Here is a 25,789-nt window from a genome sequence, read left to right as displayed (position 1 = left end):
ACAGGCGCATCGAGGAAGGCCGTCTTGTCCTGATCTTTGATTTCCATCAGGTTAAGCCATAAATGGCGCTCCAGCACCACCAGGCTGGCCATTGATCTGCCAATGGCTTGGGCCGCTGCCTTTGTGGCCCGCAGGGCTAAATCAGTCGCGCTGCGGAGATCCCTGAAGGCGGTCTCTTCAGTGCCAGACTCGTCCATGGAGCGGAGAAGTTTGGCCTGGAAGACCTGGAAGATGGCCATAGAATGGAGCGCTGAGGCGGCTTGGCCAGCGGATGCATACGCTCTTCCTGCAAGGGCAGAAGTGGTCCTGCAGGGTTTAGACGGAAGGGAACGCTTCGTCTTCCAGCCCACGGCCGCGGGCGGACAGAGGTGAGCGGCCACTGCTTCGTCCAGGGGCGGCAGGTGATCGTAACCCTTTTCCTCCGAACCATCAACTGAGGAGAGGACTGAGTGGTGAGAAGTGTGCAGGCGGGCCGAATAAGGGGCGCGCCATGACTTCGCCAGCTCCTGATGAACCTCAGGAAAGAACGGGGCCGAGCGTTGCTGAGGAGCTTGACGGCGGCCTGGGAGGAACCACTCATCCAGGCGGCTTCGTGACGGCTCCTCTGGTGGAGCCCAGTCGAGGTCCAATTCCTCCACGGCTTTAGATAGGACGCAGAAAAGTTCGGCGTCCATACCCATGCCGCGATCAATGGGCTCCAGGGGAGGCAGGGGGGCAGGGTCGTCAGACTCGCCCAGCCAGTGCTCCGGTTCAGAGGCTGCTAGAGACACGGAGTCATCGAGCTGCTCTTCGTCGGATCCGCCGAAGGAAACAAGGTCGCTTGCGTCAGCCGAGGGACGTTGTTCAGGGCGGGAGAACAGCACTGGGGACTGTTCTCTGCTGGGAGAGGGCGAGGCACGCGGGCAGTGGGCCGGCGTGAGCTCGCTCAGCTCAGCGCGCTGAGCCGGTCTTCCCCGCTGTCTCTTCCTAGCCGGCTCGCTGGAGGAAGGAGAGAGGAGGGCGCGATCGGCGGGGTGACTTCCCATGAAGAAAGAAGCCCGTGAGCGCAGCGATGCCAGGCTCATAGACTCGCAGTGCGAGCATGAGCCTCCAGCAAGCGCGTCATCTGCGTGGGACTTGCCCAGACATCCGACGCACTCGCCGTGGCTGTCTGCATCAAGCAGAGGGGCTCTGCACGTAGTGCAGTGGTGAGGCATTGAAAAATGCCGGGGCGCCGTGAAAACGGCGATTGTGGTGCTCTTAAACGGCGAGGGCCGTAAGCGGTGAAAACCGCTGTGGAAAGTGCTCTTAATGCGGTGTGAGAACCGCGGAAAAATGCTCTATTAGACGCGCCGGATGGCGGCAGGAGACGCGCTGAGTCCGGGCCGGAAGCAGGAAGCGGGAGGCGGCGGCTCGTCGACGGCGCTCAGGCGGCAGTCGGCGGGGCGAAGGCGCTGGCGAATCCGGCGACTCGGCTGGGTCCGCTGCAGGGCCTCTTCGACGGCGGCAGAGCTTCTTCCAAGGCGGCGAGCTTCTTTCCAGGCGAGCAGGCTTCTGCGAGGATCAGCGAGGAGAAGACGAGTCGTCGCTGAAGGAGAAAGGACTGAGTTGCCTATGGCGAAATGCTCACTTATATAGGGCCTTTCCCCGCCCATTTCGGCGGGAAAGTTCGCGCGCTTTGTCGCCATAGGCTGCGCAGCAAAGCCGCGCCGTCATTGGTTCAACGACTTGCAATGAGTGAACCAATGACGATGCAGCTGCACTGCGTTATTGAAAAGGCTTCAGTAGCGGGGAAAAAGGGAGACTTTTCCCCCCATACGCAGTACGAGTGAAGTATCGAAAGGGAACTTTGCTGACTCTATTGACTTCAAACAGGTGTAGCTCAGTCATTTTTTATCAGATTCCAAGAAATCATACATCATTTTGAAGGTTTTTTAATACAGATTGTGAAAATAGCAATAATTAACTAATTTTTGAAAATTTGCTCATTGCGACTCATTTTGCCAGCACGGGTCACATATAATGGGCAAAGGTTTGGAATAATTAGAAAAATAACGTTTTTGAAAGAAGTCTCTTTGCTCATCAGGGCTATGTTTATTTTGTCAAAAATACATTTGAAAAAAAAAATGAAAATGTAAATTATTTATGTGAAGGCAAAGCTGAATTTTCAGCAGCCATTACTTCAGTCTTCAGTGTCACATGATCCTTCAGAAATCATTCTAATATGCTGGAACTCCAGTGTGCCTATTCCTATTGGCACCAGACTCATCTGACACAGTGCATGCCAGCAAATGAAAAACATCCCAGTGACAGGAAATGACAGAAAAGATCATCCTGCCACAGCATTGTCCAAATGGTCTGCTTTATGCATTTTTTGCAGCTCCATTTTCTGTGGAAATAATTCCACTTCCTATAAAAATAAACAACAACCATGGGAATCTTTGCTTGTCCAAGATATTCGCAGTTGGGCAACATCACCCTTACAACTGAGCATCCGGCCTAAGATAGTTATCGTTTTCAGATGTAAGAAGCTGAAGCATATTCAGCCATTTTGTTAATGAATAAAATTGTGTTGACATAAATTTATATAGCTTCATTTACTTTTGGCATGTACTGTATGTAATGGGTGGCAGACAAAACAGTCCATTCATATTCCCTGTACGGGGAGGAGAGATGGTAGCATAGTGAGAGAGAGAGGGAGATTCAGGCAAATGTGGTTTCTCATATGACCAACATTTATTCAGAGCTCAAAATATGAACTGTGGACGTTTGACCTCTCTGCCTGTTACTCAGCGGATCTAAAATTAGTCATAATTGCAGCCTGAAGAGTAAAAAAGGCAGAATATATGGTCCGTTGGAGCCACAGCTTGGCGGCTACTTATTGCCAAGCATTTGGAGGGACAGGAACAGCATGTCCTCCTCTTGAAACACCATGGCTCAGGGACAGCTAGTTCAGACCCTCTTTCACCCCCACAGAAACCACATTCTCCAGGAACATCATCTCTATTCACACACTCTCATATACAGGAATTGACAAGAATGGCAACCATAATTGTCTGGAAAACTCGTAAGCATGTATTACTTCGTCCCTATGAAGCATTTAGCAGTTTAGCACATGCAGAAACCTGTCAGACACTGAGAAGACATGGCATGACTAGTATGACAACAGTTATGTCAGAGGAACAAAGGACAGTGCTCAAGATGTTATCCAGGTGATAACACTTGACACTTGATTTTAGAGATAGATCTCCAAAACTTCCATTTGATTGAAATCCATGTGAGTCCTATTACTTTCAATCATGCATCAGAAAAACATTTGTATCTTTGATTAAAAATCCTCTCAGAAGCATTCCTCAGTGATATGTTTGACGTAGGTTATCTTGGCTCAAATAAGGGTGAGAAGGAATGAGGTTCAGTCATTGGGAAAAAAAAAAAAAAAAAAACAGATAAGAAGAGAGCGATTATGATAGAATGTCAGTTCCATCATGCAGAAAGTAACGTTAGGTACATCTCAAAGTTTAATCTGGCCAGCTTGGCGTGTCGGTTTTCACTACTTTGTGTGAATATTAAATTACTTCTAACATTCTTTTTCGCAAGGTGGTTTGGACGATGTCATGTCATGTCTTTTTTTTTGGATGCTTGGCCAAGAATTCAGGATTTTTTGAAGGCAGAAATCCCAGACAATGTGCATCTGTGGTCAAAAGACTCAACTTTGAAGGTTAAAGGTGAAAATGGTATGTTTTTTTTCCCAAGATTCATGACTCTGAGAGAATTAAAAAAAGACTGCCAAGGTTTTAATCAGGAATTTCACTGCATAGCACTCCAATTTATCTGTGAGTCACACTTAAAATGAAAACCAGATGCCCCCCTATGTGGCTGAGATAGAGATTTCATCTGTGAAAATAAGGAAATTGAACTTAAAAACTATAATGCTTTAAGAAAGCGTGAAAAGAAGAAGCACCGAGTGTCTCAGCGGAGGAGGGGAGGAACAGAATGTTGTATGTACAAATCACCCAAGCAGCTGTTATGACTCCGCCAAAGTGAGAAAAAACAGAAGTGAAATGTTCCAAGAGTCTCATTACTGTTGCTGAGAGAAAACACAACATAGGCAATGTAAACAAGTAAGTGGAGAATGTCTCTATAATGTCCTTCAGTCAAATGAAAGTACTGTACCTAACGAAAAACTTCTTGAGACAAGTCATATCAAAAGATCAGTTAATGTGCAGAAGGTTGCTGCGAGGACTGAGATGAGTAAGATTGAGTAACTGGTAACTGCACTATACATTAGTGTTCAAATGAGTAGTTCAAATCATGTTTTAAGCTGGTTGGTATGGACAAAAGCACAGAGATTCAGGCCCAAGCATCAATTCTCTGATCTAAACCCTTATTTCCCCAGACAGGAACTCCAGCAGCCTGTTGACAGGGCATTATGGGTAATGGCACATGTGTGTTTGTGTAAAGGAGCTAAAGCTGATCTCATGCATTGTGTTAATGGCTCGTATATTATAGACATACCACTGAAGGACACATATGAATAACAGATGCACCAAACTGGTTAACTAGCACTAAATCCCAAGTGAAGATTTATGAGGACCAAGTTTTCATGAATCACAGATGGGCAACCAGAACAAAGCACTAATAAGTTTCTTAGTTAACCATCATGCTTTATTTAAATTTTTACTCTTTTTTTCTTTGTTTCATTTTTTTTATAATATTATTTGGTAATACTTTATAATAAGTGTACAGTAATAAAGTACTTACATATCATTTGCAAACTATTAGTTTATAGTTAATTCATAGTTAATATACTGTAGCCTCTTGTTAATATATTAATATAATTAGAATACGAATAGAATACAAATAGTGAGTTCTCTATTCATTGTCACTGTAATTAACAAAATTATTATTATTTAATTAGCTTATATGTAAAGAGTTAGATAATGTTTTTTTAATGCTTTGTTAACAACTTATTAACTATAAATAGTTCTCACTTTAGATTAGGTTAATGACATTTTCCCATTTTTGTGACCTAATAATTGTGTTAATTACAGTGACAATTGTCACAGTTGTCTAGTTTGTCTTAGTTATCATTGACTTTTAGTTTGTTTTCATTCATCACATGCTCCTTTGTTTGAGTTTCCCGCCATGCATCTGTTACCATGGACGCATCTATCATCACAGCTGTTCATCATTTAGTTCATCACCATTGTGTATTTAAGTTCCTCTTGTTCACTCAGTGTTTGTCTGGTAACGTTTACAACTGTGTGTTGCTCTGCCTAAGTTACCTGTTCTTTGGATTATTCTTATTAAAACTTTGTTTTGGAACTTTATTCTTCTGTCTTCATCTGTCTGCCTGCAACCACCCGTGACAACAATGAATGAATAACTCACAATATAGCCTATTAATGTAGAAACTACAATATATTATCTATGAATTTACTACTTTGTTATTGATTTGTAAGTACTTTATTACTGTATACTTATTTTAACGTGTTACCTATTGTTTTTTTTTTAATATTTATAAATAATAATATTTAATTTTTATTATTATTCTATGCCTATGTTTTTACTACAAAGTGGGAACACACTTTTCAGTCTGGTATCCATTCTAGTAATGTTGTTTCTGCTTGGGGTCATTTTGAGTAACATAAGAAATGTAATATTTTTAATGAAGGACATTTAAAGCATGCTATCAATTTGAGATTTTGTTTATAATAAATTCTGATAAGATTAGCAAAAGTCAACATTGTACTTCATGTCATGTATGTTTTTCTAGCTATTAAAATTACCCTGGGGCCTTTGAGACCTCAATCAGAACATGAGGGTTAACCATGGTGTTAAATATTTCAAGAAAAAAAAGATGTGGAAAGGGAGCCCAAGAGCAAGAGAGAGAAAGAGAAAGGGAGGGAGAGAGAGAGAGGTGCTGCAAGGAAGCTCTTGGCTCTGCTTGTCTGCACTTGCACACCAGATGCGCTCTGCCTCAGCTCTGGAATGTGTTTGTGAGAGCAGTTTAACCACTGACCCACCCAACCATTACCACAGAAATCTGATCCAGACAATCCACTCAGCCTCCTTCATTGTGTGTGCGTGTGTTCTTCTCTCCATTATCTTGCTTCCTCTATCTACTTTCTTTCTCCTCTTCTCTCCAAAAAATGTGCCTAAACCTATTTTTCACATTTTGTTCCCACAAAGTTCTCCTTTCTTTAACCACTGATTACTCAATGTGTTCACTCAAACATACACTCACACACTTTACAAGCGCAGGTTCACACTCATACACAGGCACTCATGCTGATTGCACTTTAATGGTAATCCATGAGCCGTGACAAGGCAATAAAATAAAACTTGAGAAGTTAAAGATGGTCATTCATTCCGTACATAAAGGCATTTTTTTCTTCCCTTTTTTCCCAGTTGAGTTCAGGGCTTTCACAAGTTGTAAGCATTTATACTGAGAAACAAAGTAAGTCATTTCAAAAATGAATACATATGGTGTTTTGAATATTAAATGGGTATATAATAAGACAGAACACATGTTGTGTTAATAACAAGGGCTGGGTATATAGGACAGAACACGTTGGGTTAATTTTACCTAGCAAATTGGGTTGTTTATTTAACCCAGCATAATGGGTTAAATAAATCTATTATAATTTCTTTATTTTCATATCATATTTTATAGTAAATCATATTTCATATCGTTTTTAATACATATTGCCTACATTTAAGTTCACTTAACAAATATTAGAAGTAAAAAATTAAACATTTAGAAGAAATTCAAGTGTAACCGACCAGTCTCTGTTGTCCTGTTTCCACCGTAACGGCGCTGGATCTCGTGCCGGAGATGGCTCGCGTTCGGCGCGGAAACTGATAACTTAAGACCGCCGCCTCCGAAAAATGCTGTGAGTGGCTCCAAAACCTGTCCATAAATTATCAGTGTACAATACTGAGAACATATTTTAACGTCCTAAGTATTTATATTCTGTATCTTTTTTTAATAAAATCATAAAATGTTATGAAAGGCATCAGTCGTTTTCATCACACGAAAAGACCGATGTGACACTCGTTTAGGTGACTCATATCGCGCCCCTGTACGTTGCTTTGCATAAAATTAAACGATATACAGAACAATAACGAATTTTTAGATAAAATAAAACACAAACCTGTATTTTACCGAAGACATGCACCCATTTGACGGAGCTGCACTACACTGCTCTCTCCTGAAGAGGTCGCAAAAAGCCCGCGATAAATAACTCAACACCTGGGTTGTTATGCCTGACCCTGGATCTGGGTAAAACAAAAACTACCCAAACACCGGGTTATTACGTCTGACCCAGGAGCTGTGTAACACAAAAACTACCCAAACACTGGAAAAATAACCCAAAAATGACCCAAAAGACTCAACCCAGGACAAGATCTTTTAGATAGATAGATAGATAGATAGATAGATAGATAGATAGATAGATAGATAGATAGATAGATAGACAGACAGACAGACAGACAGACAGATAGATAGATAGATAGATAGATAGATAGATAGATAGATAGATAGATAGATAGATAGATAGATAGATAGATAGATAGATAGTCTGCAGCTTGTTAGTCAATGCCCTAATCAATCTGGATTCCTGCTAAAAGAAGCTATAATCAAAAAGCATGTGAAATAATTTATTCCAGAATTCTTCTCTGCACTTTCTCAATCAAGAACCAAAAGCAGTTGTTTTGTGGGATTTTAACATGATAGCTTTGGCAGTGGTAGAGCTAAGATGAAATCTGATCAGACCAAAAGATTTGACAAGGCTGTGTTGTTTATGTGTAAACGCGATGTTTACATGTAAAATGTGCGCCAAGAACATAAATTTAAACAAACAAATATGAAACCACTGAGATGTTTCTGGATGACTAAAATGCACGTCCTTTTGCTGACTTGTTCATGGGTCAACATAGCCTATTTTGTTGATTCTGAAAATGTAATACCATATCCCTACTACCCCTAAACCTAACTCTATAAGTTATCCCTAAAATAAGATGGAAATTATGTTAATAAAACTGATGTAGAAGCACCAAACCCTGGTTGAAGCTTAAACTTGACATAAACGTGTCCCTCAAATCTGACTGATTGCAGTGTTGTTCCAGGATCAGATGTTGATCCAGGAACATGTTGCACTTGGTGAAATCAGGTTCTGTGACTAAGCAAGGCATCATCATCCAACTCACATCTCTAAATCCTGTCAAGAAAAATAGACTTTTAAAAAGACAACCAGGTGAAGTTAAATAATCATGAAGTTAAAAGGAAAGGTGGCAATGAAAACACTGTATTTAACTGTCTATATAAATGCATGAAGCATTTTCACTGTCGAGTAAACATACAGCTATAACCAGATGTAAAATAAAGTGTGGGAAAAAAATAAAACAAAATAAACTGTACATTTATGAATTGTATGTTTATCCATCTCAGACTGACACACGTCAGTAGCGTTGTAACACGTGTCGAATGTCTACTAAGTCAATGCTGCCCCTTAGAGGCTACTTTCTGCCATTAACGCCAAATACATTATAGCCTACTTCCTAATCGTCTTGTTTATTCACACACAACGCACTTCCTTTGAATGTCTACACATTTTCTGCTCAACAACTGCCTTACGTAGCGCTGCGAGTTATGGCACACGAGATCTTTTTTCGATGTATGCTTAGATAAGTGACCATATGAAACTGTCTACCATCGTTATTACGGGTTGAGCAGAGACTCAGCCTATTTTTTCATCGTGCAAAACTCTGCTCCAGGTGAGGCTCGAACTCACAACCTCGGCATTGCTCTGCTTTGTACTGCTGTATAAGTACCGCGCGCTAACCGATTGCGCCACTGGAGCTTCGGCGACTCAATGCAATAACACAGCTCATGAACGATTGTGTAGCCTATTTCACATAAGTTAACTGCGTGTTAATCCATGTCATCGGGTGTTGTTTGTCGCCTCACTAAACGAATCGATCATAGCCATTTTTGGAAGTATATTGCTTGAACTTTTGTATTAAGTAAAATAAAATTGTAAGTAAAATAAAGTAACGTTATGTGATACACATAACTTGACGATACTTGGACGTTTTGCATCATATTTTTATTAACTTTCAAGAAACATACAGAAAACATAAACATACATTAACCAAAATCGGTCTTGATCAATTTAATCTACATATTGTCTGGTTTCACACAAGGTAAAGCATTAGATTTTTTTTTTTTTCAAAATAAGGGATGTTTTATACATTTCTAATTTTTAGTGATTGCATTCAATAAGTCATAAAATATGTTTTAAACCGAATGACGGCTTATAGACATTAGCTTTTTAGGCTAAATGAAACTTCACAAGGAGAATTACTGTCGTTAGCGTGTAGGAGAATAGAATAATTAGTTTCAGAATGGTGCAAAGTTGCGAAAAATAGCATGTCGTGACTTGTCACAATCACAAAGACACAATCCCTGAGATAGAAGGAAATTGTTGGTAAACCCCATCTTAAGTAAATCTAGAGGGAACCTCTGGCGAAATATTTTGACATCGTGACTGCACGCGCTGCCCTGAAGTGACATCACAACAATGTAAGATCTTTTACCAGCATGTCAGGGTCAGAAATTCACCGCATACAGAATACTGATCTGTCTAAATAGAATAATAACAACAAATAGCTCATAAAAACGTAAAGATAATTTGATCTCCCCTGACTCTGCCCACAGTGGTTTCGTTTCCTCACAATATAGGCTACAGCAGCTTGTCTCTCCTCCACAACAACGATAACTCCTGCCTTGATCGTTGGGTAAGTCTGAAAATTAATTTAATTTAGCTTTGATTAGCTTTAATTTAATTTAACTTTGATTATATATTCTTCATTCGTTTGCCAGAGATGGACTAATTAATGACTAAGAATGAATAAAACATAACATTTGGGGGATAATCACTCTAGAATTTACGGAGCCCCTAAAGGGACATGGTGGTAGAAAAAAAAATGGGAAGGAAGGAAATTTTACGTGGTGGTGGAAAAAAATTGGGATGGGAGGAATTTTTTTTTTTTTTTTTTTTTCAAATCTTTTGCGTTCCCTCGCAAAGATGTTTTGCGTTCCCACGCAAAGATGTTTGCGTTCCCTCGCAAAGTTATAATCGTTCCCTTGCTGTGAGCTCGGACAAACACTTCCTCTTTAATGTCCCGCTGGCTGGCAGTAGTGTTTCAGTTAGTAACATACGTTAATAATGCACACAAATAATGCGCGGCTCATAGAGTTTGAACTTGTTGGACTCAAAAATGAAGAAATGCAGTCAGTGCTTACAGTATGTCAAGCAGTTCAGTTGGCAATATATTCACAGATTCGAGCTTCCCGGATTAGTAACTCGTGAACTAAACGTTGTTAAACACACAAATGAAGCTACTTCCAATCATAGTAACCTAGACAACAAGCTACAACAACCCAATTTTCCTCAAATGTGTTTTATAATAAATTGGTCTCTATGAGCAGGCGGCGGAGATACACGCCTGAAGGGACCGTCTGAAAAGTGCAAAACCCAACACGTTTGATAAAAAAAAAATGCATAACGTTTATGATTATTAATTATTAAATAAAATAATATAATAATAACTTCACTGTTATTAGTAAAAATATTAAATAAATTGTAATGCCATCAAATCCAGTAAGTCATTATCATGCAAAAGCTGTTGCATGTAAGCTGTGTACCAACATCATTTGTGTAAAGAAGGCCTTTAGTGCTACTTGCCAAACTAAGTGTTGTAGTACCTATAACCAGCAGGAGAGCAGTGATGTATGAACTGAATTTGGTGCCAGTACAGTGTGTTACAGTGAAGTTATTGAGTATTTTTCGTAATATAAAATGAGCAAAAGGGTTTCGGGTTTTGCACTTTTCAGACGGTCCCTTCAGGCGTGTATCTCCGCCGCCTGCTCATAGAGACCAATTTATTATAAAACACATTTGAGGAAAATTGGGTTGTTGTAGCTTGTTGTCTAGGCTACTATGATTGGAAGTAGCTGCATTTGTGTTTTAACAACGTTTAGCTCACGAGTTATTAATCCGGGAAGCTCGAATCTGTGAATATATTACCAACCGAACTGCTTGACATAAGCACTGACTGCATTTCTTCATTTTTGAGTCCAACAAGTTCAAACTCTATGAGCCGCGCAATATTTGTGTGCATTATTAACGTATGTTACTAACTAAAACACTACTGCCAGCCAGCAGGACATTAAAGAGGAAGTGTTTGTCCGAGCTCACAGCAAGGGAACGATTATAACTTTGCGAGGGAACGCAAACATCTTTGCGAGGGAACGCAATCTTTGCGAGAGAACGCAAAATATCTTTGCGAGGGAACGCAAAACATCTTTGCGAGGGAACGCAATCTTTGCGAGGGAACGCAAAACATCTTTGCGAGGGAACGCAAAAGATTTGAAAAAAAAAATTCCTCCCATCCCAAATTTTTTTCCACCACCAAGTAAAATTTCCTTCCTTCCCATTTTTTTTTCTACCACCATGTCCCTTTAGGGGCTCCGTAAGAATTCACCATTAACTGAGCAGGATTGGACAACATCTGTATTGCGCAGCCTACCTTATAGCCTATAGGGGGAGAGCGGGGCACAAAATAACACTACTGACTTTCTCAGTTTGTGTAAATCCACTTGGGGTTGTGTATTTCTTTTCTCTTTTCCCCCACATTAATTTCACACATCTAGTACATTTATGTGGTCTTGTTTCATTATTAAAGTGTATACTTTTTCTCTATTTACCCCGAAAGAAAGGAAGTGAAAGGTGACAATATGCCTCATTGTGGACTCGTTAACACGAGGGTCACGATGAAACATGACCATTTGACATCTTGAAATGTTATCTGAGCTACTCAAAAGATATACAATGCAAACTAAAATATTTTGTCAATAAAAAATATACAAAAAGTAACTTTTTCATAGAAAATAATTAGCTACAAGTAACAAGTAAATAAACTAATTTTGGAGTTTGACAATAAACGCCGCAAAGCAAATGTGTTCAAAACAATGTGGGCAAATAGATGAAGAAACACATTTAGAAAAGCCAGCTGAACAAAACACACATCTCCCTCCACACACAGCTCAGGACACAAGATGAGCCAGAATCCTTTAAATTACTTGAAATAATAATTTCTGAACATCGAACTTTGACTCTCAGTCTTTATTTGTCTGTTTATTATGGTGTGTGTGTGTGTGTGTGTATATATATATATATATATTGTATCACTAACATCATAATAGCAGGGGACATAACGCAGTGTTACAACATGCCCCACCTAAACCTGGCTAGTGCCTTCTGCTAGTTAGCAAAGCATTAAGGAACTAGCCTATCTAAACTGCTAAATAACAGATTGGTGATTAAAATAATAGCAGATTTGTCTTGATTTAAAAATTGAGATGAAAAATGAACTTAAAGGTGCAATATGTAAGAATTTTGCAGTAAAATATCCAAAAACCACTAGGCCAGTGTTAAATATTTTGTTCACTTGAGTACAATATCCCAAATGTTTGCAACTATTTGTAAATCGTGAGAAAATTGCAATTTCAACCAAGGCTCCGGGACGTGTAAGGAGTCGCCTGTCAATTGCGTCATACCCGCGTTGCCCTCGGTTTCCAGTTTTATTTTGTAGAAACCATGTAAACACCAAAGACGCTTTAATATTTACGTGTTTTAATGACAAGGGAACAACTGTTTTGATATATTTATAGGCAGAAAACTAATAATTGTTATATAGCTCAACACGTTTAGTACAACAACAGTAATACAGCATTTTCTCCATCATACGTTTTAAAATTAATTGCATGGCATTTATCAACACAAGCCATCCAGCATTTAATATGATATTCTAAAATCGATCTAGCTTACTGCAGTGTGCAACAAGTGTCTCACAGCAGCCGCCAAGCGAAAGCACAGAGTAACGTTATAACATCATTTTCAACACACTCAAATGTATCTAATATGATAAACAGAGCTGTGTTACCTCATGCTCATGACCGGAAAAGCGGAAACGGCGCCGGCGACTGGCATAATAAAAGTGCCGCTGCTCGTGAGGCGTGTGTTGCGCAATTGCTCTAGCGGCCTCGTTCATCTCCCACAACACTCGGTCCTGCTCTGCTTCATACTACAGTAATGTTAATAATCGCATCCATGAATATGATTTCTTCCCGAGTCCCAGCCATCCCAATTGTTTTCCATGGCTGTGAGGTGAGTCCCAAGATTCCACTTTCAAACTTGGCATCATCAAGCTACGCCTTTGTTTTGAATAGGCGTGGCCTCTAGCAGACAGAAAATATTACATATTGCACCTTTAACTCATTTATTTTTGCTATGGTTAAATAAATGTTCAGTGATATTTTCTGAAGATTTTTGAATTTTGGTGCAGTTTTCTCTATGGGAACTATTAAATACATCAAGTTTTGTCATGCTAGCATGTTTAGAAACTATGTGTTACAGCTAGCCCCACATTAGGTTGTGCCATGCTCACCCCTACAGCTTAACGGTAAATTATAAATGTGCGACACTGATGTGTATATCAGGATTTTCAGTGTTTTACTTATTAACTTTGTGTTAACACAGTGTTAATGCACTTTCAGGTTACAAGGTCGCACTGCTTTTCATCATGAGTAACACCACCTCCTGCATGGAACCTCAGACCCTTGTTTCTTCCATTTTAAAGCCCATTCTCATTTTGGAGTTCATCTTTGGGTTGCCTGGAATTGTATTTGCTCTGTGGATTTTGTTCTTCAAGTCTCCATGGAAAGCTTGCAATGTGTATCTCTTCTGCTTGGTAATATCTGACCTCCTACTCCTCACTGGGCTGCCTTTCCGCATAGATTATCTCTTTCGTGGTGAAGACTGGATATTTGGTGAATCCTTTTGCCGCCTCATTATGTATATTATATCTGTAAACTACTCAGCAAGCATGGCTTTTATGTCAATTTTAGCCTTGGACCGCTTCTTCAGGATACTTCACCCACACCATCGCATTTGTCGAATGAGTGTGAGACAAGCAGTAGTGTTGGTTAGCACAGTTTGGGTGGGTGTTCTACTCCTTCGCCTTCCACCCGCCTTGAACCTCGTTCTCACATCACAGAAAAACTCGTCAAAGCTCACATGCCATAGTTATCTCTCATGGACATGGCCGTCGGTTCAAATGAGGATATATAATTCAGTACAGCTGATAGAGGTCCTGCTAGCCTTCACACTGGTGGTCTTCAGTTTTGTGCGTGTTTTCTCTCACGTCCACAGTCGCCAGTCTAAGGGGGCACACCGCAGGGTGAAGCGGGCAGTGAGATTGCTTCTGTTTCTTGTGATCATGTTTGTTCTGTGTTTCCTACCTACAGTGACTTTTGGCATCTTCCTTCAAGTGTTTCCCTGTTCTGAATTCCTTATAATATGTCTTCATGCCTCTTCAGCTTTATCCTACATGAACTGTGCACTGGATTCAGTCATCTGCTGCCACATTAACGCTTGGTTCCGGGACATCCTGAAAGGCACAACCAACTTGATGGGGCTGACGAAGTTCCAGATGAGTGCGAAGACAAACAGAAAATAACCTTAATCTACCTGAGCAAGTGTTGTTTGATACAATCGTTGCAATTGGGAGGATGCAAATAAAATGAAAATTTATTTTCAATTAGTCACCCCTCCTGTATGACTTTATTTCTTTTCCGGAAAACTAAAGACAATATTTTGTTTTTGTCCATTTAAAGGGTTAGTTCACCCAAAAAATTATGTCAGTAATTACTCACCCTCATGTCGTTCCACACCCGTAAGACCTTCGTTCATCTTCGGAACACAAATTAAGATATATTTGATGAAATCCGATGGCTCAGTGAGGTCTCCATTGACAGCAAGATAATTCCCAGAAAGCTACTAAAGACATATTTAAAACAGTTCATGTGACTACAGTGGGTTAACAGAGATCATCGCCCCCAAGTGGTGAACCATTGAAATTTCGAAAGGTTTTGAAACTCTTATGAAGTAACAAAGCCTCATTTACTGAAATCATGTGACTTTGGCAGTTTGCCACGCGCTCCGAACCACTGATTCGAAACAAAAGATTCATAAAGCTTCGAAGCTTCATGAAGCAGTGTTTTGAAATCGCACATCACTAGATATTGTTGAATAAAGTCATTATTTTGTTTTTTTTTGGTGCACAAAAAGTATTCTCTTCGTTTCATAACATTAAGGTTGAACCACTGTAGTCACAAGAACTGTTTTAAATATATCTTTATACCTTTCTGGGTATTGAAAGTGTAAATTAACTTGTTGTCAATGGAAGCCTCACTGAGCCATCAGATTTTATCAAAAATATCTTAATTTGTGGTCTTACAGGTGTGGAATGACATGAGGGTGAGTAAATAATGACAATTTTCATTTTTGAGTGAACTAAGTCAATGTTGTCCAAAACAGCAATTTCGGGCCCCGTTGTGTTCAATGCATTTTTGATATCTTCTTTTGTGTTATACATCAGAAGAAAGTCATATGGAATGACATGGTAAAGAAAATGATGACAGAATAATAATTTTTATGTGAACTATCCCTTTAAGATCGAGATTTATAACCAACATGCATCATCAATTGCTTTTTGTACCATTACACAGACGTACAATCTGTACTGCGCTTTTTTTATTTAGCATTTTTCAGTAAATTTGTGACATACAATGAATACAACATAAATGTATGAGGCATTGAAAACAAAATAGCTTATTGTTTCACTGTCACATGCTATATACACAGCCTGGGTAATGAATATTCCCTTAGCCAAATTTTAATTATGACTTCTGTCAAGGGTCAGTTTCTCATTTTAATGGGCGAAGTGCTAAAATTGGCTTCATTAGCACCCCCAAGCCAATAAATAAATTCCTTACAAAAATCCAAAGGGTATTACTGGCATCTGAAAGAGTCTTTAATGTCCAGAGCAACAGAACTATAATGTCCTGAATGAATATTTAAGAGTTGCAAAGACTGCTTTGACTTCCACAAATCATTACAACATCTCCAGTTAAAAGAATCTATTGAAACATGCTTTCAGTTTAAACCACCAATTAGCCAGTAACTCAACATACAATCCAGTCCTCGCATGAATACAATATAAAAACAGCTCACAAATTTGTACTTGTCATGATACGCACAGAAGATACAGAGAAAGAAAGGAAACCATTCAATGCAGAGCTAATTGAATTTACAAAGAGTACACTAACACTTTTCAAAAGAGTCTGTTCAATGGTCAGCATCAGCGTTGATCTGTACATGATACACATTTGTGGAACCCTGTAAGTTTAGTTCTCACATCCATAGATTCTCATCAAACCAGTGCCGTAAGCTGTTTAATTTGAGCTTGTATTGAAACTTAATGAGCATTCAGTATTGAAGATATTGAAACGAGAGCCTTAGGCTGCCATCCAAAGAGGTGCTGAATATACAAGTATAATTTTTTTAGTGGGTGGGTTATTACCTAAAAGCTTTATTATTGTGAGCCTTTTGTCCAGAAGAGGAAGCGAAAGTAGAGTATGAGGAATGAGAAAACCGAATAGGCAAATTAGAAACTGCAAATGAAACTCCGAACGTAAAAGGAAATGATAAACTGACAGACTGGGGAGAACAATGCAGACGAGGGTCAGTCATGGATGACGATTGGACCTCGCATCCGTAAACTGGGGTGAGGGGGCGCCAGTACGGGTACCTGCGCTGGCCCCTGGGGGACCCTGCGCAGGCTGATCTGCTCACATGGTTGTCTACATGCTCTTCTTAACTGTGAACGGGAGAGCAGCCTCCTGGCTTTCCTGAGAGGAACAGGAAGATAAAACAACATATCATTGTCTTTGGGAAAGTCATCATGCAAAACAAACATTTAACAACACATTAGGTACTTTTTTTGGTAGGATTTATGGCCGAGCTGGATATTTTTTTTATTTTTTTTTATATAATTTATGAAAAAATACCTTCTTATTATCCCTGAAAGCTATTTCAAAACAACTGATGTTTTATTTTTTTAAATTTGCTAAATAATGTTTTTAGCAAATAGCAATTATTGAGATAGAAAACGGTTATACTAGATTATAATAATATTTCACAGTATTACTGTTTTTGATCAAATAAATGCAGTCTTGAGGCCCGTTAACACCAAAGACGATGACTAAAACTATTTTTTTTATAAAGATAAGTATTATTTCAGCATACTGTGTTCTGTAAAAGTAATTCAATATTATTTTACACAATAATAGCAACGTGATATAGTATATAATATTACTATTATAAATTTTTAATACAAACTGAATTCCAGAGATGTTGGGATGTTTTTTTTATATTTGAATAAAATGAAAACTAAAAGACTTTCAAAACACATGAGCCAATATTGTATTCACAATAGAGCATAGATAACAAATGTTTAAACTGAGAAATTTTTGACAATATTATGCACAAAATGAGCTCATTTCAAATTTGATGCCTGCTACAGGTCTCAAAATAGTTGGGACGGGGACATGTTTACCATGGTGTCAGATCTCCTCTTCTTTTCAAAACTGTCTGAAGATGTCTGGGCATCGAGGTTCTGAGTTTCTGGAGTTTTGGTGTTGAATTTGGTCCCATTCTTGCCTGATATAGGTTTACCAGCTGATGAAGAAGTTTGTGGTCGTCTTTGACGTATTTTTCGCCAAATGATGCGCCAAATGTTCCCTATAGGTCAAAGATCTGGACTGCAGGCAGGTCAATTCAGCACCCGGCTCTTCTACAACGAAGCCATGCTGTTGTAATAGCTGCAGTATGTGGTTTTGCATTGTCCTGCTGAAATACACAAGGCCTTCCCTGAAATAGACATTCATCTGGAGGGGAGCATATGTTGCTCTAAAACCTTTATATACCTTTCAGCATTCATAGTGCCTTCCAAAACATGCAAGCTGCCCATAACCGTATGCACTTATGCACCCCCATACCATCAGAGATGCTGGCTTTTGAACTGAATGCTGATAACACGCTGGAAGGTCTCCCTCCTCTTTAGCCCGGAGGACACGGCGTTCGTGATTTCCAACAAGAATGTCAAATTTGGACTCGTTTGACCATAGAACACTTTTCCACTTTGAAACAGTCCATTTTAAATGAGCCTTGAACGGTGGTTCTGGACCATGTTCACATATGGCTTCCTTTTTGCATGATAGAGCTTTAGTTGGCATCTGCAGATGGCACGGCGGATTGTGTTTACCGACAGTGGTTTCTGGAAGTATTCCTGGGCCCATTTATTAATGTCATTGACACAATCATGCCGATGAGTGATGCAGTGTCGTCTGAGGGCCCAAAGACCACAGGCATCCAATAAAGGTCTTCGGCCTTGTCATTTACGCACAGAGATTTCTCCAGTTTCTCTGAATCTTTTAATGATGTTATGCACTGTAGATGATGAGATTTGCAAAGCCTTTGCAATTTGACATTGAGGGAACATTTTTTTTTAAAGTATTTCCACAATCTTTTTACGCACTCTTTCACAGATTGGAGAGCCTCTGCCCATCTTTACTTCTGAGAGACTCTGCCTCTCTAAGACATCCCTTTTATAGCTAATCATGTTACAGACCTGATATCAATTAACTTAATTAGTTGCTAGATGTTCTCCCAGCTGAATTTTTTCAAAATGTCTTGCTTTTTTCAGCCATTTGTTGTCCCCGTGCCAACTTTTTTGAGACCTGTAGCAGGCATCAAAATTGAAATGAGCTCATTTAGTGGATAAATTGTAAAATTTCTCAGTTTAAACATTTGTTATGTTATCTATGTTCTATTGTGTTTAAAAATATAAAATATTGGCTCATGTGATTTGAAAGTCTTTTAGTTTTCATTTTATTCAAATTTAAAAAACGTCCCAACATTTCCGGAATTCAGGTTGTAAATTAATTATCATTCTAAGTACACACAAACTTCATCAATTTGAAACATGTAATTGGGAACTATATTGGAAGCAAAAAAGCATACCAAATATAATATAAGCTAAGCTAACAGGCTAATTCGGTAGATGTATGCTATGCTAGTACATAAGCTAACTAGAAAACAGTAAGAACAAGAAATGTTTGATTTCACAATCTTTAGTCTCAGTTATATACTAGTATATGAACCATGTAATTTAAAAGACATTAATGGTCATTATAACGCATTTTAAACTATATAAATCATAACATGATTTTGCAGGAATTATAATCAGGCGCTAAAAACACTACCCATTAAAAGTCAGTTGAACTAATGTTATCACTCGGGGTCCTAAAGGATCACTGGAATCACTTTCAGAATGAGTTTTTCCAGCCAGATGAACGATAAAAAACTTTAACAACCAATCAGAATCCTTCCTGCTTTAAAGAGCTAGAGCATTTAAAGCAGCAGACGACAAAACTGCAGTTCACTTTTAATAAACAGAACGATATCATCCGCTTGTGTGGACGCTAATATAGTTATCAGTATAGTTATCGTTCTTGGTGTGAACGGGCCTTTAGTCAGAAGAGACTTCTTTCAAAAGTATTTAAAAAAACTTATATCAAAGTTTTACTTTTGCTTTTCTTAATAACAACTTTAACTATAGCTTAAAGAGTCACTGCAATAATTTATAATGCTCATGAAACTATCATGGAACCACCTGTGTTGTGCAATAATCTGTGTGGCAAACAGGATATTTCAAAAATACTGTGACAGGAAAAACACAAGAAGAACTTGTGCTCTATCATATTTTGCAAGCTTTGCAATTTGAGGGGAGAATGAACACAATTACTTGTATATAATATACAAAAAAGTAAGTTGAACTGGAATTGGTTTTGGTTTTCCTGTGTGTGTGACAGTACAATTGTGTTTAGCTCGGCATGTTACAGATAGAGCTTGTAATTATTAAGTAAAATAATATACATCATCATGGCTTAGTGACATAAATAACTGTTCTACTCATGATCAGGTCAATATAACAAAAAGAGAAATGAAAGAATCGCTTGGGTCTAATGTTCATGCAAAATGAATGAGGCCTACAGGCATCCACAGGGGACAGCCCTTAATAAAAGAACTGTTAACTGGGTCTCTGACAAGAAATATATAAGACAATCTAGAATATACTGTGCAAGTGTGCTTGCATTATAGCATCTCTGTTTACTTCATAAATGAATGCTAAAATAACACAAAGACATATATTTTTACCACACAGAGCCTCAATATAACTGTGGTTAGGCTGCATGCTTTTGCACTGATGGATTTGATCAGTTCTTTTGCAAAGCAACCGCAAACCTTTAACACTACAAATGCTATATTATGAGAAACTGTATGTAAAGAAGGTTTCAGTTGATGAAACCTTCATATTTACTATCTATTTTAACATCAACTCAAAATGTCTGAATGAAAAACTGAGTGCAATTTTAGTAATAGAGACTCCTGAGACTGTGATGATGGTGTAAAACCGCAAGAGAACCAGGCTCAGCCACAGACCAGAACCCATTTGTCTCTGGGTCTCCTGCCTTGTTAAAGGCTAATCTTTCAGAGCAGAGATGCTAAATTTAGCCTAGCATCCGCTCCAGTGCTGGAGGCCATAGGGAGCTGTGCAAGTCATGGCTCAAATGGATGTAGCTGTAATGGAGAGGCATTTTTCTTCAAGCTTCAGCTCACATCTACTTCTCACTGCCAAAGATATTAAAACCAAACCCCTTGCTGCTGTGGGTGAACTATTATGACTGTCTGACTTCTATTTATCTGATCCAAATTAAGCACGAAACACATTTTGCAGGTTGAGGTGTCAAAAGCCACTAGAATGGCGCTTCATATTAAGTGTACAGGTTAATTGAGTGTCTCTTTTGGTTATACATTTCATACATTTTGCAAGACTCCACAGGTAATGTGGTTTAGCCTTTGTGTACGGTGCATGCAATCTTACCATGATCAGGTGTCTAACAGCTGCAGCAACAAAACGAGACAAGCAAACAGTCACTAAAAGGTAGTCAAAAAACACTTTGATCCATGATACAACAGGGCAAATCAGGTGTCCAATTTCCCCTGCTCAAAACAAATTATCTTTATTTGTAGTTAATTAACTTTAGCTTAATTTGAATGTAACTTCAGACACACTTCACATCCAGTCTGTACTTTAAATTCACTGCAAACAGGGATGTCACTCATTAGCATGTGAATGTGTAAAATTCATGCAGTCTTACATATTTGGTGAAAAGTGAGCCAATAATGTCTGTGGCTCTTAATCCTTTTAGATTTCATTTTTGTTGACTGAGAATTAACAGCAAATATCAAGTTAAAGGGATAGTTCACCCAAAAATGAAAATTTGATGTTTATCTGCTTACCCCCAGGGCATCCAAGATGTAGGTGACTTTTTTTCTTCAGTCGAACGCAAATTATGATTTTTAACTGCAACCGCTGCCGTCTGTCAGTCAAATAATAGGAGTGATTGGGAACTTGAACAATAAGAGTCGAAAAAATTTACATAGACAAATCCTAATTAAACCCTGTGGCTCGTGACGACACATTGATGTCCTAAGACACGAAACGATCGGTTTGTGCAAGAAACCGAACAGTATTTATATCATTTTTTACCTCTAATACACCACTATGTCCAACTCCGTTCAGCTTCTGGTTAGTGAGGTCTGATCGCGCTCTGACAACGCGCTAGGACATCAATGTGTCGTCACGAGCCGCAGGGTTTAATTTGGATTTGTCTAAGCAAGTTTTATTTACTGTTACAGTAGAAGTTCCCATCCACTGCTATTATTTGACTGACAGACGGCAGCGGTTGCAGTTAAAAATCATAATTTGCGTTCGACTGAAGAAACAAATTCACCTACATCTTGGATGTACTGGGGGTAAGCAGATAAACATCAAATTTTCATTTTTGGGTGAACTATCCCTTTAATCTTTTCTCCATATTACTGAGAATTGATGGAGGATGGCTGTGGAGACCATCTTCAGTCTAAACAACACTGCTGATATATTTATGCTATGCCTATACATTGTTATAGAAACATAAAAAAAGACAATTCACAAAAATCTGCGTATCTCTGCAAGGTAGTGAGACAAGTACACTAGCTATTAAAAGTTTGGGCACACACTTAACTAAACAAAACTTAAAAAAGCAAAACAAAACAAAATGATAGCAAAAAGGTAGCAAAACTATGAAATAACAAAATGGAAGCATGGGATTTAATTTAAAGGGATAGTTCACCCAAAAATGAAAATTCTGTCATCGTTTATTCACCTTTAAGTTGTTCCAAACCTGTGTAAATTTCTTTGTTCTGCTGAACACAAAGGACGATATTTAAAAGAATGTTTGTAACCAAGCAGATCTCACACCCCATTGACCACCATAGTATTTTTTTCCAACTATTGCAGTCAATGGGGGGCGAGATCTGCTTGGTTACAAACATTCTTCCTTTGTGTACAGCAGAACAAAGAAATTTACACAGGTTTGGAACAACTTGAGGGATAGTACATTATGACAGAATTTTCATTTTTGGGTGAACTATTCCTTTAATTTAACAAATTTAAACAAATAAATCATATATTTTAGTTTCATAAAATATGTAACTTATCATCAACTTATCCATTTCAAATAAATACAAAATAAATAAATAAATAAATACTAGGCAAAATGTAATCTTTATCAAATTGAAAAATGAAACATTGACAATTTGTCTACAAAACTAATTTTAAGCATTTAAGCTTAACAAGTATTAGGATCATGAGAATCATAAAAATTAGCATTGTGTGCTCAAACTTTTGAGAGGTAGTGTATGTGTGTTTGTGAAGTGTTAAGTTACCTGTGGAGTCTCATCTCTCTGGATTAAAACTAACCTCAATCTGCATCAAAAATTATTTGTTTTCAGTTGTCTCTCCATGCCACCACAGATTAATAGGATCATGGGCATTGTTAATTATAGGATCTTTGTAATTGAAAAATTGTCCCTGACATCTGAGATTGACTGGCCCATTTCCTACACTGACAACTCTGGCTTAGACCCTCTTACCCGCCACTGTCACTGGGTATGACCAATGCAGTAATTACACATGTGCCAATCCTGTCACCAAGATCAGTCACTCTTAGGTGAAGGTTGAATCAAAATGATGGAAATGTAATCAGATGTGTCATGCCATCTCAGGGGATAATCTCTGCAGGTGCCAATCATGAAAGAACAAGGTAAGTTCCTTTTTGACATGGAGTGTGTCTTTCCTGCTGTTTTCTATTAAATTTGTCTCTAGGCTCTATGTACGGGCCAGTGTATTTCAGTGTTCCTTAGTGAACAAGGCACGACAAGTTTAGGTTTGAAAAGTGCGATGCCATGGGAAATAGTGCCAAAATGGACAGCGAGGTTTGGATTGCACACCTCGTCTCTCGGGAAACCAGGAAGAAGCTGTCATCGGGTGCATCGATCCAGTTGGGTCGTCTCTTACGGAGCATCAGGCCACTGGCACGAAGGTTAGAGCCACCGGTGCTGCTTCCATTATGCTGCTAAAAAAGCAAAGGAAAACTACTTAAAACTTAAACTACTTCCAAATACTTTTAAACATTGATACCTTTTTTTTTTTTTTGTGATTCAAAAAGAATTACCGACAGTAATCAAAATGCACTCCAAGGACTTTAGTATTAATTTTATAGTCAGCATAAAACATTAGATTGATGTCTAGAAGCTCAGGAGACTCCAGTTAAAGCAATAAAATAAATCTATAAAACCATGAGTTGAAAGAGCATATTAGCAATTAAAATGCATACATCTATATATTTCATACATAAAATTTCACATGTATAAAATTAATGCTTGTGTCGTTGCTAGGTCAATTGTTTTCTGTGTTGAAATTGACTTTTTTTTACTGAAAGCTGTAAATTATTCTAAAAAATGTAAGATAATTACATTAAAATATTTACTGTCCATGTATTTATTTATTTTTATTTTAAGTAGTCATATAATAGGCAGAATAATGTACAGACAGCAGGTTATCACCCCACTGTTGGTGTTTATTCTCATTAACTTAGTCTCTTAACTTAGTTACTCCCCAACAAATACTAGATATGATAGAAACTTTAAATCACAAAATGCACAAAAAAGTAACAAACCAATTTTCTTATATTGGTGTCTTAGGTTGACCCAACCTGGGACCTTATAAATTGTTCGGTCCCACATGTAAAAATAAAAATAATATACACAATATGATACACAACTGAAATAATAAAGCAACTTCTAATATTCTTCTGCTTTAGAAATGACAGGCAAAAAATGATGTGAAGATCCATCCACTATATTTACATTAATCATCTCACTGATGAACAGTGACTGCCTTTGTGTTTGTTTTGCCGACTCTCACTTCTCATTTCCATTTTACCCAGCCACAATAATCTGTGGGAAACCTCCGAGGCTGGAGATTGAAGCTGTCACCTGAACCAATTGACAGCATCAACAGTATCTGCATTTGGATATGTTATAAGATGAAATTTCACTCTCTCAGCAACACAAATGCTAGTAAGTTATTGTCTTCCAGTCTGATGAAAGCAAACGATAATCAAGAGTTTCTGCTTCAATCAAAAGTTTTTGGACATACCTAATCATCTTTATGAGTATTTTGCAAACAAAACAAAACAAAACACAAAAACACAAAAAAACAAAACAACAAAATGAAATTAAACAAAACACAACCAAACAAAGCAAAGCGAAGCAAAGCGAAGCGAAGCAAAGCGAAGCAAAGCAAAGCAAAGCAAAGCAAAGCAAAGCAAAGCAAAGCAAAGCAAAGCAAAGCAAAGCAAAGCAAAGCAAAGCAAAGCAAAACAAAACAAAACAAAATACAAAACAAAACAAAACAAAACAAAAAACAAACCAAGTAAAACCAAACAAAGCAAAACAAAACAAAACAAAACAAACAGGATGGACAAAAAGAAAGTATGGGATTTATGTAATGTACATACATGTACAAATATGTGGCAAGTAGGGCGGGGCAGAGAGCTGTGGGAATGGAGAGAGGCCGGTGACTAGAGTGCTAATGAGCCTTGAGTCTCACGGAGGAGCTCCGGGAGGAAAAAAGGAGGAGTGCTGACAGTGAACTTTAACTTTAAGCTTTAACTCTGCCACGTTGGTGCCAAAATCTGGGAGGAAGGAGGAACGCGCTGTCAAAGAGCCCCGTCGTTGTGGGAATTCTGCGGTGCCATCGAGCACGGCTGGGCAGAGTCTGTCACCATGAATGCTCGAGGTGACGGGCTGGACTGACTTGCCGGGGGGATGAAAAACTCGCTGCCGTCCGCCTAGGTTCTGGAGGGGCAGCTGTCATCCGAGAGGGAGTGGAGGAGTCCACCGATTGCCATAGGCCGGGGCCTGCTGCTGTCCACCATGATGGGGAGGAGCAGTCAACAGGAGACTCGCTGCCAGCTGCCCGAAGCCGGGGGAACCATCGCCGTCCACCAGGCGTCGGAGGAGTCAGAGGGCTGTCCACTGAGAGGTGTCTGTCCAGTGCCACAGGACAGGATGGCAGAGGATTTTGGGAGCCCAACCAAGTTTTTTTTTTTTTTTTTTTAGCAAACAAAAACTAGGCGAAATGTAAAGTTTTACAATTTCAAAAATTCAAATTTGACAATTTGTCTCATCAACACAAATGATCGTTATCGACAGCAAGCATCTTCCAGTCCGATGAAAGCACACCGATAATATCTAGAGACCTTCCTGCTTCAGTCTAACCCAGTGATACCAGTGAATCTAATCATTTATACTTACCAGAATTGGTCCCACAATATGAGCCGGATTTTCTATGATAAAAAAAGAAGTGTGTATTAGCATTTTATAAT

At 38.8% G+C, this 25,789-nt stretch overlaps 2 protein-coding genes and 1 non-coding gene across 5 annotated transcripts in view; 1 reads left to right on the top strand and 2 right to left on the bottom strand.

Moving 5' to 3' along the window:
- Positions 1-8,749: 8,749 nt before the first annotated feature.
- trnai-uau lies at positions 8,750-8,843 on the bottom strand. Its single transcript has 2 exons — positions 8,806-8,843; positions 8,750-8,785 (listed from the first exon to the last, which is right to left on the bottom strand). It is a non-coding gene; the product is annotated as a tRNA-Ile (tRNA).
- Positions 8,844-8,928: 85 nt separating this feature from the next.
- Positions 8,929-14,649, top strand: hcar1-4 (hydroxycarboxylic acid receptor 1-4). Of its 3 annotated transcripts, none has more exons than XM_048171293.1 (3): positions 8,929-9,565; positions 9,701-9,780; positions 13,604-14,649. In XM_048171293.1, the coding sequence occupies exon 3, from the start codon at positions 13,630-13,632 to the stop codon at positions 14,563-14,565; it is 936 nt and encodes a 311-aa protein (XP_048027250.1). In that variant the 5' UTR covers positions 8,929-9,565; positions 9,701-9,780; positions 13,604-13,629; the 3' UTR covers positions 14,566-14,649. The 3 variants fall into 3 exon arrangements, with proteins under 3 accessions (XP_048027250.1, XP_048027249.1, XP_048027251.1); XM_048171294.1 differs by lacking the exon at positions 8,929-9,565 and adding an exon at positions 9,573-9,591; XM_048171292.1 differs by lacking the exon at positions 8,929-9,565 and having other exon boundaries at positions 9,572-9,780.
- A 970-nt stretch (positions 14,650-15,619) lies between these two features.
- mta3 (metastasis associated 1 family, member 3) overlaps positions 15,620-25,789 on the bottom strand; it is a 37,348-nt gene continuing 27,178 nt past the window's right edge. Inside the window, exons 17-19 of the mRNA XM_048170078.1 lie at positions 25,719-25,750; positions 23,349-23,473; positions 15,620-16,798 (exon numbers count right to left, since the gene is read on the bottom strand). Of these exons, the coding sequence (XP_048026035.1) occupies positions 16,633-16,798; positions 23,349-23,473; positions 25,719-25,750 (323 nt within the window). The 3' untranslated portion in view covers positions 15,620-16,632. The remainder of the gene's footprint in view (positions 16,799-23,348; positions 23,474-25,718; positions 25,751-25,789) is intronic.

Source organism: Megalobrama amblycephala, linkage group LG20 (assembly GCF_018812025.1).
Source record: "Megalobrama amblycephala isolate DHTTF-2021 linkage group LG20, ASM1881202v1, whole genome shotgun sequence".
Lineage (NCBI taxonomy): Eukaryota > Metazoa > Chordata > Actinopteri > Cypriniformes > Xenocyprididae > Megalobrama > Megalobrama amblycephala.
This window is presented reverse-complemented; position numbering and strand designations above follow the sequence as displayed.